This window comes from Myxocyprinus asiaticus, chromosome 32, assembly GCF_019703515.2.
Source record: "Myxocyprinus asiaticus isolate MX2 ecotype Aquarium Trade chromosome 32, UBuf_Myxa_2, whole genome shotgun sequence".
Classification (NCBI taxonomy): Eukaryota; Metazoa; Chordata; class Actinopteri; order Cypriniformes; family Catostomidae; genus Myxocyprinus; species Myxocyprinus asiaticus.
In genome coordinates, this window is record NC_059375.1 from 26,581,334 (window position 1) to 26,597,270 (window position 15,937).

Here is a 15,937-nt window from a genome sequence, read left to right on the forward strand (position 1 = left end):
GAAACTTCAAACCTCACCACACCAAATATGACAATACCCCTACCTCAAATCACAACCTTCCCACAAACACTGTGGTCTGAGATTTAGGTATCTTTAAACAGGTCTTAATAATCAAACAACAAAAGGTTCACCTTTTCATCACCACTGTACAAATTGTGTTATGCACAATAACTGTGGAGATATCAGCAACGTTAATGCAAAAGCCAAGAAATTTCACATACACAATTATAAAGGGATAGTTTATTTAAAAATGAAAATTATTTCATCATTTATATACCATCATTTTGCAGCAAACACATCTGACTTTCTTCTGTGGGTCAAAAAAGAAAATGTTAGGCAAAATTTTAGGAACTGACAACATCAGTCCCCATTCATTTTTATTGTTTGGAAAAAAGCTGCGTCAACATTCTTCAAAATTTCTCCTCTTGTGTTTTTATTTTTGGGTGAATTAACCCTTTAAAACTGTGTATGTGAAATCTCTTGGCTTCACAATCCAGTAACTACATTACAGCTATACAATAATTCCTCCCCAAAAGCTATTTAATCTTGGTTCACTATCTATTCTGAGAGCGAAGAGATCATATTATATATTTAGGGGTTTGCTGCTGATCGGCACATCCATAGTATTTAGCCTCTATGTACTTTATTTCCAACCTCCCACTGCGCTGCCACAATAACAGGTGTGCACGCTTCTCCTCTTCTTACCAAGGCTGTCTGAATGCCCTGGATTATTTCACCACTAACAGAGACAGAGAAGAGCAGCTGGTCCCTCACTTAACTAATGCCTCTAGCCCCAGAAAGATGCACACAAAACCCCGAAAGAAGTCACAAACATCAGAGCTGAATTCTAAATATTAATTCTAACTAAACTTTAAATGGTGTTACAGAATTAAACACAAAAACAAACCACATATACAATTGCCACAGGATAATCTAATGCATTTCTCTTATTCAAAAGCAAAGTGACTTTCAGACCAGCTGTAGGCAGGGTGACATTTGTTGAAACCCAACCTAAAGGCTTTCAGAGAGAGAATTAGTACCCCATCAGCTATAGAGACTAAGAGAAGATAAATTATTTGACTCTACTTGAGGGCTGACTTTTTCACTGCACACAAACCTCTCATGTTTTACGTTTTCACCAAAATAGAGCCTATTAGAATCTATCCAGTGTTGGGAAAGCTTTTAAAAAATAAATAATTAGCTAGCTAAGTTTCCAACTATTCTACAGGGGATAAAAAAGCTATTTAAATTAGCTAAACGAAAACTTTACAGAAAGTGGCTACAAGTTACATTACAAGCTACTTGGCAAACGCAGCTTGCTCCATTTAAGCTACTTCATTTAGAAAAACATTAATACTAAAATAGTCAGCTGCAATTTGATCTAACACTTGTTTATTAGAAAATGAAAACATCAAAAAAAAAAAATTATTGCCACTATGGTAACTGCTCTAAACGATTCAGTCAGTGAGTGAGCTGTCTAAATGATTCAAACTGAAAAGCAAACCGATTCAGACAGTTTTACTAATAGGTCTGATATATTATCATTTAAGATGAGCAAATTCTGTTCACCTGTCATCACCATCAGGTTCATGCTGGTTACAAATTGTTAGACTTGCTGTGATGTTATGGCACTGTATGTCAAAACTACTGCCGCAGTTTTTAGAGCCAGGTGGTTACAAGAAAGTCCCAATGAACAACACGCCCACTCCAAGTAACGGCCCCTTGAATCATAAAGCGATGCTACTGGCTAAAAGAACTATTAAAATCCTATGCAACTGCTGAATGATTCATCTCATCTTAACTATGTAAATATAACAAAGATAAGAATAACTTTTAAAGGGATAGACTCCAGTGGTTAAATCTTCAAAAGCAATATGATAGGTGTGGGTGAGAAACAGATATTTAAGTCTTTTTTACTATAAATCTACACTTTCACTTTCACTTTCTTCTTATTTTGTTTTTGGCTATTCTTTGTGCATATCACCACCTACTGGTCAGGGAGGAAAATTTATAGTAAAACATTTTTTTACTTAAATATTGATCCGTTTTCTCACCCACACCTACTATATCACTTTTGAAGGTATGGATTTAACCACTGGAATCATATGAATTACTTATATGCTGCCTTTATTTGCTTTTTGGACCTTCAAAGTTCTGGCCACCATTCACTTGCATTGTATGGACCTACAGAACTGAGATATTCTTTTAAAAGTCCTTGTTTGTGTTCAGCAGATGAAAGAAAGTCATACGCATTTGGTATCCCTGCTAAACACACCAGCTTAAGCAGCAAGCATTTCCCATGCTGGTCTAAGCTGGTTAATGCTGGTTTGATGCAGAACTAGCTGGTTGACCAGTATAGTGATGCTTTTCAGCAGCAAAACCTGGCTGGTGAAGTTGGTTGACCAGCATGGTCTTTGTGGTGAAACTCATTAAGCTAGCTAAAAAGCCTGGTGGAGACACCAGCACACCAGCATCCCATGCTGGGAGACCAGTCCAGCACACAAAACCCAACATAAGCTGATGACCAGCAATGCTGGTCTTTTCAGCAGGGATGGCATGAGGGTGAGTAAATGATGAGGGAATTTTCATTTTTGGGTGAACTATCTATTTACATGATTTGTCACATAGCATATTTTTAAACTGAAAATCTAAATGGTGAAATTAAACATTACTCTGTTTTGTTTTCTCCAGTTAGCTCACAAGTTAACCAGTTAGCCTATTTTCCTCTTTACTTATCCTCACTGTGGCCACTTAATGGTACAGCGGTATGATTGTATTCAATAGAACTTTTAAGTTGCGGTATATTTAATAATTTTACAACCTTTACATTTTATAATCTTTGTGGTTAGGGTTCGTTTGCAATTTCAAATAAACACAACAAACAGTGTATGAATGTGACATCCAGCAGTTGCAAGACCCCAGCCTTTCGCTGGTTATTTGAAGGGAGGCGTAACTTGTTGTGGGCGTGCCTTGTATTAGGCGTGTCTTGTAGTAGCCTTGCAGAACGCTGACAGACCCTTCTCCCCCTGACTGCAGCCGCCTACTCTCGTCTACTTTCTGGGCAAGGCGTTTGGTATCTCAAAAGAGCCAATTGACTCACTAACAACTCATACAGATGCTAATTTGTTGCTACCTACTGGGGAAAGGATGTAAAATTTTGAGTGAATGAACATTTGGGTGGCAATGCCCACAGAAGAAACAGATATGATATTATTATTTGAATGATTTGAATAAAAATAAAAAGTCTATGTTGCGTTAAGTTAATCAGCATCTACATTTATCTATCAGTGTCAAATCTATATCTGGCATGAGCCACTTTTATAGTAATCTTGTTGTAAAAGATCAGCTTATATGCTTGGAAAGTAGATACCCATATTTAATGAGTTCTCTTTAAAATAAAAGACGTTAATGCTATGAGAAAGTGGTTAAAAATCAAATAAACAAACAGAACATTTACAGTGTTACAATGTGCAGATAGTTTGTAGCCCTTAAAATTACATTATTATCACAGTGGAATGACTGAACATTTAGTTTAAATAGAGAGAATGAAATGATACTGACACTGGACAGCAACTGGACATTGGGGACATTCCTTTTCCAGCATGCAATAGAGGGCAGCATTATAGGCCTGAGACAGAGGACAAATATAGTTTTTAGCTCTCTTCTGTCCAGCCCCCCTACCCTGCCCTGTTAAGCTTTCAGAAGGAGGACATGTAGGAACCCCTATCACCAACGTTTGTTTAAGCTCACTGACATCATTTAAGTAACTGACAGATTTCTCAGGATTGCCTGTTTAATAGGGCATGAGGTAATAACAGAAAGAGATGCTAGATTTGGAAAGGCTGAACTTGTGCTTATTAATATAGCAATTTATGGTGAAATGAATGTTGATATTCAAACATACCGATGTGCTGTAGCCTGTTTGAAAAAGAAGAATTATACTTACTAGCTTGCTTGGCCTTGTCCATGTATGTGACACTAAGTTCTTCATCCACTGGGTTATCCACTGGGCCCACCATGGGTACCATCTGTCTGTGAGATGCCAGCATGAGAGCCTCTTTGAACCGTTCTGGAGATACCAGAGGAGGTGGGACAGTGGGGGGCTCCTGGAAGCCACTGTCCACTTCAGCAGCTCCTGTTGGACTTTGGTCGGAATTCTCAGAGGAATTTTCTGCTTGGTGCGACCACTCAGCATGCGAGGGCTGGTAGACCACCTCTCTGCGGGCCACCCCGGACATTGCGTGCTGTTGCTGAGTCCCTATTCCATCTAGATCAGATACAGACCAGATATGCTTTGGGGGGTACATGCACACATCCTGGGTGCTCTCATAGCCACTCATTACTGAAGTCTCCTCCTCTTGGGGTGAGGCTTGGCTAGGGAACTTGGCAGGTGAGCCACTTGGGCTTCGTCGTCTCTGTCTTCGCTGCCTCTCTTTTGCTGCCACATCAGCGTCACTGTCTGTCTCTCCATAGTACGCCTCACTGTCTGGAGGAGACGTAAGGCACTCTACCCCACCAGTGGGGGACATGAGCAATGCTCTATAAACACCAGGCGGTTTAGAGGTAAGTGGAGGCGACAGAGTTCTCAACGCAGCCTGGTACTCCTTAACGATACGAGGGGAGGGGGCTCGACCCAGAAGCACCACTGATTGATAGGCAGCTGGGGCCCTGAATGGAAAGCATAGTGATTATCTCAAGTATAATGTTAAAAAACCCAGTGAAATCACTTGACCAGCACTATTTTAATTCCTGTATTTACATATAGGCTTTCCCAGTAAGCTTTAACCTCCTGCGACCCCACGTACACATGCGTGGACTTTGTATTTTTGGCTTCGTTATACACAACGCATAATTTAAACTTATTTAAACCGACTGATCTCAGTTCAGAAGATTCTGGGCTGTCAGTAAAGGATTAAACTTGTACAGAGTCATATGACAAAACAACATGGAGCCGCTGCTAAACACAATGTTTAATAATGTGTATTTGTCGGCAGGAACGGCAGCCGGTGAAGTTTCTGTGAAGATGAATACAACCAAGAAATGTATTCGGATGGGCCCTTACCACATCCCTCACAGTTTTAGCAATAAATGCTTTTTGATTTATTAGTAATAAAAAGTGTATATCCTTTCTTATATGCCGAAAAATTTCCTGACCCATGACGTATAAAAAAATATAACTATTTTTATTTATTTGATTATTTATCTTATTTATGTATACATCTGTGATGGTTTATATGTATTTTTACTTTTATTTTTTATTTGTTTTACTTTATTTTAATCATTTTTTTTTTCCTTCACCTATACTTCTTGTCTTTAAGACTCAATCATAGGATTCATTGTTGGATCTGTGTAATTTTGTACTTGTTATTGAAAATTTATACTGAACCTTCTGTTTTTTAATTTAAAAATGTTTTAAAAAAAATCCATAATTTTAGTTTTATGTGTGAACTTTTCAGACGACCCATTACCCACTGTATGAAAAATTTCTAATTTATATCAGTGTTAAATTAACAATCTGGGACATTTTGGATGTGACGCCATCTGACCAACTTACGGGACAAATCGCGTTCCGTAATGATCTTATGACAATTGCGTATTTTACGGGATGGGTGGCACCCTACCTACAGGTCTAATACATTCTCATGAGCAAAGTGTGGATGCGGAAAAGTGTGAGTTGAGTGAAAAAAAGGGAGAAACCCGGTAAAATCTGGAGATTTGGCAGGTATGGTGTCCAAATATGTTGCCATTCATTTTTTTTTTTTTTTTTTTTTTTTTTGCATGTTTATTATAAGGTGCTACTAGTTACTAATAAAAAAGGGAAAGCAGTTGCACCTGAATCATGATTTGCTACTTGCTAGTCAGCTGCAGATTGTATTAAGGGGAGGGACATTCTCATCCTACATAGCATTTGATTGGACAAAAATCTCTTTAGTACAAGATGAGTCATGCATATTTTTGGTCCGTTTTCCCAGAAGAGAAGTATTGTACATTTTATATCCATATATCTGCTAAAAGATAATTTTGTCAACTTTAAGGAGTCTACTAGCACATATATGGCTTCAAAACTAATAGACATGGATAAAAAGCCACAAAATTGCTGTTTTGATTTCATAGTTTTTCATTTAATATTATGCCTACAAACTCCTCATGACAATGATCTCTCTCTTACCTTTTGATTCGCAGGTAGAGGGTTCCTTTGCCACTATCGATGAGGTTCATAGCTTCAGCATGAGACAGTGTTCCACAGGAGACATCATTGATTGACACCAGCTCATCAGTCTCTCTGAGCCCTGCCCTGCATGCCTTACTGCGCTTTCTCACCTAAAACAGCAGGTGGAGACAGAGTAATCAAAAATGGAAACAAAGCATCTTCTGATAGACTAAATGAATAATTACGAAAAACAATACATAATTAACCATTAAACAAACAATGAAACATCTACTTCTATCGATTCTATTAGTTTATTATTATATTGCTTCATTTATGAATGTCAAGTTAGTTTAAACAGTTTCTGTTTCCAATGTTCAGCCAAGTAATGGTTCATTACATCATAGCAAGCAAATTCCCCCACAGAATCACATTATAAATATATACAATGAAAACTGACAACCTCTGTGCTACTGGGTCATAGTGCATCTGTTATTAATAAACCAGTGCGTGATCTGTCTGTCTGAGTGGCTCGCTGATGGTCTCAAAACACATTTGAGGACTTTTCATGCCAAGAGTAATAAAATCATGCTAATGGCAATATTATCGCTGACTGCCTCTCACAGACTGTACATAAACAAGCATGGATTACATCTGAGCTATTGGCCGAGTTTTCACACAGTGGCACAACTTAATCCAAAGGTTGTGCTATTGAGGCAGCTATTCAGGCCTTACCCAGTGGGTTTTGTATTTGTAATAACTTAACTGAACAGAGATGGAGGTGGCCTTAAAGAGGCCTATATGGCTTTTGTTCCCAATTTTAGATGCCATCTTCTAGAGAGCCTTACTTAGGTCATCTGTCAAATATGAGTGTGCTGTTCTAACACTCACTTCGCCAACAAATACCAGACTGAAAGTCTGGCCACATTCCCAGCTTTGTCTCTTGCTTCCAGAAAAAAACATGTTACAAGCTTTAAAGCAACTGCTTTGATAAACAACAAGGTTCCATAAGCTTTGTTTTTCATAAATGAGCTTTGGGTATTTTTTACTACTCAAAAATGGGCTAATGGGATTAACACCTCTAAATATTTTTTTCTTCTTTAACCTCTCATTAAAAAAAAAAAAATAATAATCTATCAGCAGCACATTGTGAACAAAAATAAAATTCACAATGCTACAAAGTTCAGTGCAAACTACAATCCCCATGTTGATTTGCTTTTCCTTAACTGTAAATCTCTGAGAAAAATCAAAATAAGTCCTTTTAAATAGGATACATTAAAATCTCTGGTAAAAAGAAACAAACGTTCAAATATGTTTTCTAATTAGAAGAAAACAGATGAACATTAGATTGTTGTTCAAATTCCACCAATTTTTATTGTAGATCAAACAGTCTCAGAATGCAAAAGGGTAAACAACATGTATAGCTGGTGCCATGGCAGCTGTTGCTTATTGGTAGACCTGAACAGGGCATGCCATGAATTCATATGTGTTCTCCACATATCCAAAATAAAGTACTCAGCCATTTTAACGAGTCAGTTGTCACTCAGTCTCAACAGGTTCTGCTTAAAACTCAATGAGTGCATATTTTGAGAAGTGGACTGTCATACAGTTACTAAAAAAGCAAATGGAGTGTATCCCCAGTGGGTTCCAAAAATGAGACCACACTGAAAATCAGGTATTCAAAATCTAATTTAAACCTGGAAATAAATTATTTTATTTAGGGATTTAAAAAAAAAAAAAAAAAAAAAAGTAAAACAACAAAAAGTGATGGTGTAAAATAAAGAAGAAATATTTAAGATGTTTTACTATTTATAAGTCATTAATCAAATAAGCAAATTTGTGACACTGGCCATGTTAAAGAAATAGTTCACCCAAAAAATGAAAATTCTCTAATTTTCTCACCCTCATGCCATCCCAAATGTGTATGACGTTTTTTCATGACTTTTAGAAGAATATCTCAGCTCTGTAGGTTCATATAATACAAGTGAATGGTGACCAAACTTTTGAAGCTCCTAAAAGCACATAAAGGCAGCATAAAAGTGATCAATATGACTCCAGTGGTTTAATCCATGTCTTCTGAATTAATTGATGGGTGAGAACAGATCAAAATATATAACTCCTTTTTCACACTACATCTTGCCATTGCAGTCTCTTGGCACAATCATGAATTCAAGCTCGATTACACTTCCTAGTGCTTGACACATGCACAGAGCACTAGATGGTGCTAGAAATGTAGTCAAGCTTGAAATCATACCAAGGAGACTCCAGATGTCAAGATTTATAGTAAAAATAAACTATATTTTGGTCTGCTCTCATCCAAAACCGATTGGATCGCTTCAGAAGAAATGGATTTAACCACTGGAGTAATATGGATTACTTTTATGCTGCCTTTATGTGCTTTTTGGAGCTTGGAGCTAAGTTTTTGTCACTATTCACTTGCATTGTGTGGATCTACAGAGCTGAGATATTGTTTTAAAAATCTTTGTTTGTGTTCTACAGAGGAAAGAAAGTCATACACATCTGGGATGGCATGAGGATGAGTAAATGATGAGAGAATTTTCATTTTTGGGTGAACCCTTCCTTTAACAAAATGTCAGATTTCCTTTCTTCCAATGAAGCATGCAATATGCTCTTTGGGACTTATTATGCTAAAAAAAAAAAAAAAGGAAACTCCCTATAGTGCTGTACAAAACATATTTTTCTCTGAATTTACAAAAGCCCTGTGACAGCTAACTTTGTCCTATTAGGATGGAAAGTATACAGAGCAGACTAGACAGTTTGTGCCATGGCTCATCCATCCAAAATAGCACTTAGATCAGGGAAAATGTATTGCACAGTTGTCGCTTAACACGTGTGGAAAAGTGTTTATAGGTAGAGACTGTGGCTGTAATTCTACTCAGTCCTGAAATAATATCTAATTTAGACAGAGCTCTTTAAGAATGCTACCTTGAAAGATCTGGATTCCATAGGAAGCCAAACAAAAAGCTGTCAGTTAGATAAGAGCGAAGAAGTGCACTGTGAAAAGCCTTGCAGGTTTATCTATGGAGCAGGCATGCTTGCAACACATAGCCATATGGCTCTCGAACAGGCATTTATCAACAGATAAAAGAAGTAATCTGGGGCCCATAGTCTAAAAGATAATATGCCAGTATGTTTTATCTTATATGTTTGGCCTTATTTGTAAATAAAAGACATGTAAGTGTTGTTTCTATCTTAATTTGCATTTCTTCAGGTCCTGAAAAATATATTTTAATATAAATATGTATATTTAATTAAAAATGGCCTCTAATTGAAAAATTGTTTTACCAAGAAGGCATACCACATGAATAACACAAAAACCACACATGCTAGAATGGGCTACATAGCACAAGTGAGCATTTAACAGAAAATGTCCTCAATAACACCTGCACTCAAGTAGGCTTATCAGGTGCTACACACATTCTTCAAGCCTATCTGCTCTGCTAAATAAGGGCTCATACACAAGCAAGGACTACATTAAACTTAACAGACGTTGACAAAATTAATTTTAAAATTATTATTTTATTTAGTATTTTTGCGTATGTTGTGTACAGTCAGTTTCAGGAGGTGGGCTTCAAAAATGAAGAATACTTTTGTACTTTTCTGAGCAATTCTGGAACATTTTATTTTGGTATTTCTTATGTTACTGTACTGCTACAATAGAATGAATCATCATTATTGTTTTATGAACTTCTGCATCTTACAAAGCTAAAACACAAAATAGACTAATTTTGACAATTGTTAAGCATGATGTGGTTGAGACTAATGACGTGTGCATCATAATGCAGCCTCTAAAGTCTTCTTTCATGGCAGGTTAGAAGTTGCAATCAAAAGACAGTGTTTCTCTTAATAGCTTTACAAACCAGTCATTAAAATGAAACACATGGTTCAGTTTTTACCGGGTAGCCTCTCCAATCCCGTGCCCTCTTACCTTTGCCACTTGGAGGGGCATCTGGTGCTCAGCTCCTCCCTGTAATCGGAAACCCCATGGTGCACCTCCTGAAAGAGTCACCACTACCTCCTCTGCCACCATTTTTCCTAAATTGCCTCTGTGTCTCTATTAAAATTTATTGGTTAAGATGTTTCTGGTTTCTTTCAGAAGTTTTGTCCCATCCCTGGACCTCAAGTCCTCCTCAGTGGCCCTGACTGCCTGCAGAGCTTCTGTCAACCCAGATACACACCCCATGGGTCAAAAGCATGTGAAGTGTGGGGTGAGCATAAGGGGGAGGGAGGAAGTGAGAACAGCCTCTCTCTCTCTCTCTCTCTCTCTCTCTCTCTCTCTCTCTCTCTCTCTCTCTCTCTCTCTCTCTCTCTGAATGCTAGGTTGGCAGGTGCGGGTGAGTGGTCTAGATCCAGGCCCTCCTTCCTTCATCCTGCTGGTCCTGTCAATCCACAGCCACATCTGAAGGATGCTGATAGATCCTCTAAAAATACCCCATCAGTCCCACTGAGCTTTATCTGTGAATCAAAATCTGAATGGAGCTGTTAGATTTATTCTGGGAGTCAGATGCATATTGCAAATTAAAATGAAACTTCATGATGCTTCTTAGCAATAAAAATAATTGTTAGCAAATTAGTTATTCCTGGGAATTAATCAGCAAAGAGCTAAATGATTATGGGGACATATTTTAACTTAATCTAGATAATGTCACTTCTTTAAATGTTTACAAGAAAAGCATTTGTCACAATTATCTGTGTGTTTATTAATAGTTTCCTCTGGAATTTTGACATTCACAGCTATTCTTTGTCATTTTATTTACTTATTTATTTTTACATCCATTTAATACAGTTTTGCATTTTGTTTTGTTGTTTATCTGTTGCTATAGCATGGTTTAGCCAGCAGGTCTGGGCCCTGTTTACAGCACCATCCAAACACTGTGGGACTATTCTAAGCAGTCAGTGTAATAGGATTCAGGCGAAGGAAGTACAACCTCTGCTGGGCCTTTTTCACAATGTCAGTGTGGGTCTCCCACTTCAGGTCCTGTGAGATGGTAGTGCCCAGGAACCTGAATGACTCCACTGCAGCCACAGTGCTGTTTAGAATGGAGAGGGGGGTCGATATTGGGGTGTTTCTCCTAAAGTCCACAATCATCTCCACCGTTTTGAGCATGTTCAGCTCCAGGTTGTTTTGACTACACCAGTGAACCTCCCATCTGTATACAGACTCATCGTCATCTTGGATGAGGCCGATGACTGTAGTGTCCTCTGCAAACTTCAGGAGCTTGACAGATGGGTCCTTGGCGGTGCAGTCATTTGTATACAGGGAGAAGAGTAGTAGGGAGAGCACACATCCCAGGGGGGCACCAGTGCTGATTGTACATGTAAAGATTGTACTGTGAGAAGTTATATGGAGGTGGTTGGTGATGGCCTGTAGCTCAGCAAGTCTTCGGTCAACAAGGCTGTTACAGTAGTAACACCTTTGCTGTTACAGCTTATGAACACCATGCTGACTTTCCCCAAAACTCCTCAAGAAATGCAGCTGGCCAATCAACAGTTCCATAATATTGCCAACATCCCAAGAGTGACTGGCATCATCGATGGCACCCTGATTCCAGTGGCAAGTCCCATGGTGAATAAGCCCTTGTACATTTGAAGGAAGGGCTATCCAGCCATTAATGTTCAAGTAGTGTGTGATCACAGGGGGTCTTCAATGACATTGTGGCAAAATGGCCTGGAAGCACACATGACTCTTTGTGTGGGCCAATACTGCAATTTTCCAGGTGGACAGCTAACTGCTGGGAGACAGTGCATATCCTCTTCGCCAATACTTCTTGACACTTGTGCAACATCCAGCCACCATTGCAGAGAAGAGGTTCAGTCAGGCCCCTGAAAGGACACGCTCTATAGTGGAGAGGTGGAAACAAAGTTTTTGCTGCATAAGCAAGTCCAGTGGCGGCCTAAAGCAACTGACAGTGCTGTAATTAACACGCAAACCATTTAAAATACCTGGGGATGAGCAGCCAACGCCAAGGTTCAAGATTAAAAACATCCAAGCTCACTACAAGGAATTAACTTGCATGTCCCACACCAGGTCATGCTTTAGCCAAACGGCTAACAGGAAGTAGCACTCAGATGATCCATGCAATATTGTTAAGAGGGCAGTGTTGATGGTGACACCTGCAGGTGGTAAACAACAGCCCTAAATGGGCTGACCACAGCACTAATGTGCTGTCAGTGAATGAGATCGTTACCCAAACATTAAAAACAGAAAGGCGGGGCCTGGGTAGCTCAGCGAGTATTGACGCTGACTACCACCCCTAGAGTCGCGAGTTCGAATCCAGGGGTGTGCTGAGTGATTCCAGCCAGGTCTCCTAAGCAACCAAATTGGCCCGGTTGCTAGGGAGGGTAGAGTCACATGGGGTAACCTCTTTGTGGTTGCGATTAGTGGTTCTCGCTTTCACTGGGGCACGTGGTAATCTGTGTGTGGAACGCGGAGAGTAGCAAGAGCCTCCACGTGCTGGGAGTCTCTGTGGTGTCATGCACAACGAGCCACATGATAAGATGTGTGGATTTACTGTCTCAGAAGCAGAGGCAACTGAGACTTGTCCTCTGCCACCCGGATTGAGGTGAGTAACCACACCACCATGAGGACCTACTAAGCAGTGGGAATTAGGGAGAAAAGGGGATAAAAAACAAAACAAAACAAAAAACAGAAAGGTGACAGCGTATCCTAGGACCCCTGCAAAAGCTGTGCAGTTGTAGTGGTTACTGCAATTCTCCTCAACATTGCAATCATGAAAATTTGTTCAACTTCCTGAGGAGGAAAAGGGGGGTCATGCTGGTGCTGATCAAATCAAAATCAAATCAAATCACTTTTATTGTCACACAACCATTTACACAAGTGCAATAGTGTGTGAAATTCTTGGGTGCAGTTCCGAGCAACATAGCAGTCATGACAGTGATGATACATATACCAATTTACAACAAACTTCAGATTTACACAACACAATTTAAAATCTAATATACACATAATTACACACAACACAATATACAAATAATAACATACAATGTACATTATACAATACACACAATATAGAATACACATTATACAATAAAAAAGTATATATAGTATATCTAAAATGTACAGTAGGTTGTATTGTACTGTATTGACATTCAGGCTGTCGGTTGATAGTAAGTTGCCAGTGTGTTGTTAAGAGAGAATATAATATAATAATAATATAATTTATGACAGTCCAGTGTGAGATATAAGAGTAAGAGTAATAAAGTGCAGGGCTGATGTATTTGATCGTGGGAGATCAAGAGTTCAAAAGTCTGATTGCTTGGGGGAAGAAGCTGTCATGAAGTCGGCTGGTGCGGGTCCTGATGCTGCGATACCGCCTGCCTGATGGTAGCAGTGAGAACAGCCCATGGCTCGGGTGGCTGGAGTCTCTGATGATGACGAAGATGCTACTGCTGCTGCTGATGATCCTCTGAACCCACATCAAGGCAGAATGCATCCTGCAGAATCAGAGAACATTTAATTCATAATATGTTTGGTTACTTTTTTTAAAATACAGTATTTTCTATTATTTCATCTGACTGACATAACTTGTGTTAATAAAATTTTGTGTAATTGCCTACCTTGGTGTTTTTTTCCCTGCAAACATTAATTGAAAGACTACTGCAAACAAGAGTATACATTTGTTTTTTTCTAACAAAGCCTATTGAGAATATTCCATATTCTACTTCTGTGAACACAACACAATAAACACAAAACCACTTACACAGACATGTAATCCCATACAGAAATCAGATATATGGCCATAAACGTATATTTCTACAATTATTGTTCATTTATTTGGGCATATTGGCTATATAAAATTACACTGTGATTTAGGAAATTATATTTTACATATATGAAAGTGTAATACTTGAAATATGTGAATGAATAGGGTGACCAGATTCCTGCTTGTGGAAAACAGGACAGCCCCCTTCCAACAAAAATAAACTTGACATATCCTTACCTAGGCGCAGATCAATGTGAATTAGAGGGTGCATCCGCATCTGTAACTGTTGTCACCTTGTACTTTTCACTGGCAGTAATTTTTCTCAGTGTGCGCTTGTCTTTCAAGAGTTTATAGTAGAATGCAGAGCAGTCCAGTCCAAAATTAAGGCATACGAAAAGCATTGCCTTCATGACTGTTACACTGAGTCGAGATTTATCCATGCTGCGTTCATTAATGAGAACACACGCTCCACAGATGCAGATGTCCCAGGCAGGCATAAAACAAACTCCAAGACCTTGGCTAAGACTCCAAATTTGATGATGTTGCTCTCCAGCTGATGAAAAACATCTGTCCATCTCTCAGACACGGCCATCTTGTTCATGTTCCACTCAGTGATGCTACGAGTGACAATGTTTTTCACTCAAGCCCACTAATCAAAGAGCGTGGTTTTGTCAATCAAACAGAGTGGGGATTCATGGAGTAGAAGTGTTCGAGGCTGCTCTGAATGTCTTTCCACTCTGGGATGTCTCTCAGTAGGGCCCACTCAAGTTTATCTGTGTTCTCCAATGAGTGGCTCCAATTTTGGAGGTAATCCAACGATACTGAATAAAAGTTTCTCACTGCACAAAAGAAATCATCCGCTCGCATGCCACCAGCTTCAGCCAGGGCATCCAACTGCGTTTTATTGTCAGATGGTATGAAAGATTCCTCCAGCCTGGCCTGCAAGACTTTTCTCAGGTCATGAATGTGCAAAGCCACTTCTGTGGAAGATATGTGGTCTTGCTCTACTATCTCTAGTGCACAGTTCAAAGTGGCTGTTTGCTTGAGTGTGAAGCCAATCCAAAATTTAGTGCAAAGATCGCTGAAAATGTTTCTTTGAAACTCTGGGCATTTTTCTTGAGAAAGAAAGTATGCACGCAGACCATTGAAAATGTGTAGTATTCTTTCAAGAGCTGGACCAAAAGAGAGGAAACGTGTGTTACCATGCTGCAGTAATTTCTGATAGTCCAGCTGCACAAAAGTGCATATGACAGCCTCAGATTTGGTGCGGGCAGAAGAAAATTTCGGATCATACAATTTCTTGATCAGTTTCGCTGTGCGGTCAGCAGACCGAAAACTCTGGCTGTGCACAACAGTAAATTCAGAGTGAAACAACAGCCACTAGAGGGAGCATAATGGCGTCTGATGTGATACAGGAGCTCGTGCTCGGTGGATGGGCCGAGGATAACATTAGGAGCCCCTGTATGCATGTATGTTACATGTAAAGTAAACAGAACTGTAGATCTGAAGAGAGAAAAAAAATGTTTAGCAGAAGACTGTGATGATATTTATGATGTCCTGAATTATCCATAACTTGACTGGCAGATCAAATGGAAAATAAGCTAAATGATTTTATTAATATTGATAATATTGAATGAATAAGAACATAGTTTTCCATTCATTTCCATATTCTATGTAACCTTTCATGGGAAGTTTGTCTGAAAAACTGAACACATTTCATTTGTCTGATTTGTTAGTTTTAAAGTCCGTGGTGGCATGCGGACTTTAGGAAAAGAAAAATAAAGAATAGTAGTCATAATAGATACATAATAGAGGGCTAATCTACGTCGTAATTTTGTAGATTTAATTTTCCGATTAGGTCGAAATAGGATGTTTTAAACGTTGTGATTTTTTTTTTTTAAAGTAACCATAAGAAGGGCATGTTCATGAAGTCAGCCACTCCTCTAACCCCCCACCCACCCCTCTCTCTCTCTCTCTCTCTCTCTCTCTCTCTCTCTCTCTCTCTCTCTCTCTCTCTCTCTCACTCTCTCTCTCTCTCTCGGAA

The 15,937-nt window shown here is 39.0% G+C and overlaps 1 protein-coding gene and 1 long non-coding RNA gene across 2 annotated transcripts in view; one reads left to right on the forward strand and one right to left on the reverse strand.

The window, feature by feature from the left end:
- Nucleotides 1-10,349, reverse strand: part of LOC127423584 (synaptopodin 2-like protein) — a 17,550-nt gene extending 7,201 nt beyond the window's left edge. Inside the window, exons 1-3 of the mRNA XM_051668027.1 lie at nucleotides 10,098-10,349; nucleotides 6,170-6,321; nucleotides 3,947-4,668 (exon numbers count right to left, since the gene is read on the reverse strand). Coding sequence (XP_051523987.1) covers nucleotides 3,947-4,668; nucleotides 6,170-6,321; nucleotides 10,098-10,199 — 976 coding nt within the window. The 5' untranslated portion in view covers nucleotides 10,200-10,349. The remainder of the gene's footprint in view (nucleotides 1-3,946; nucleotides 4,669-6,169; nucleotides 6,322-10,097) is intronic.
- The window catches only part of LOC127423599 (uncharacterized), a 419,204-nt gene that overhangs the window by 383,137 nt on the left and 20,130 nt on the right, over nucleotides 1-15,937 (forward strand). The window lies entirely within an intron of this gene.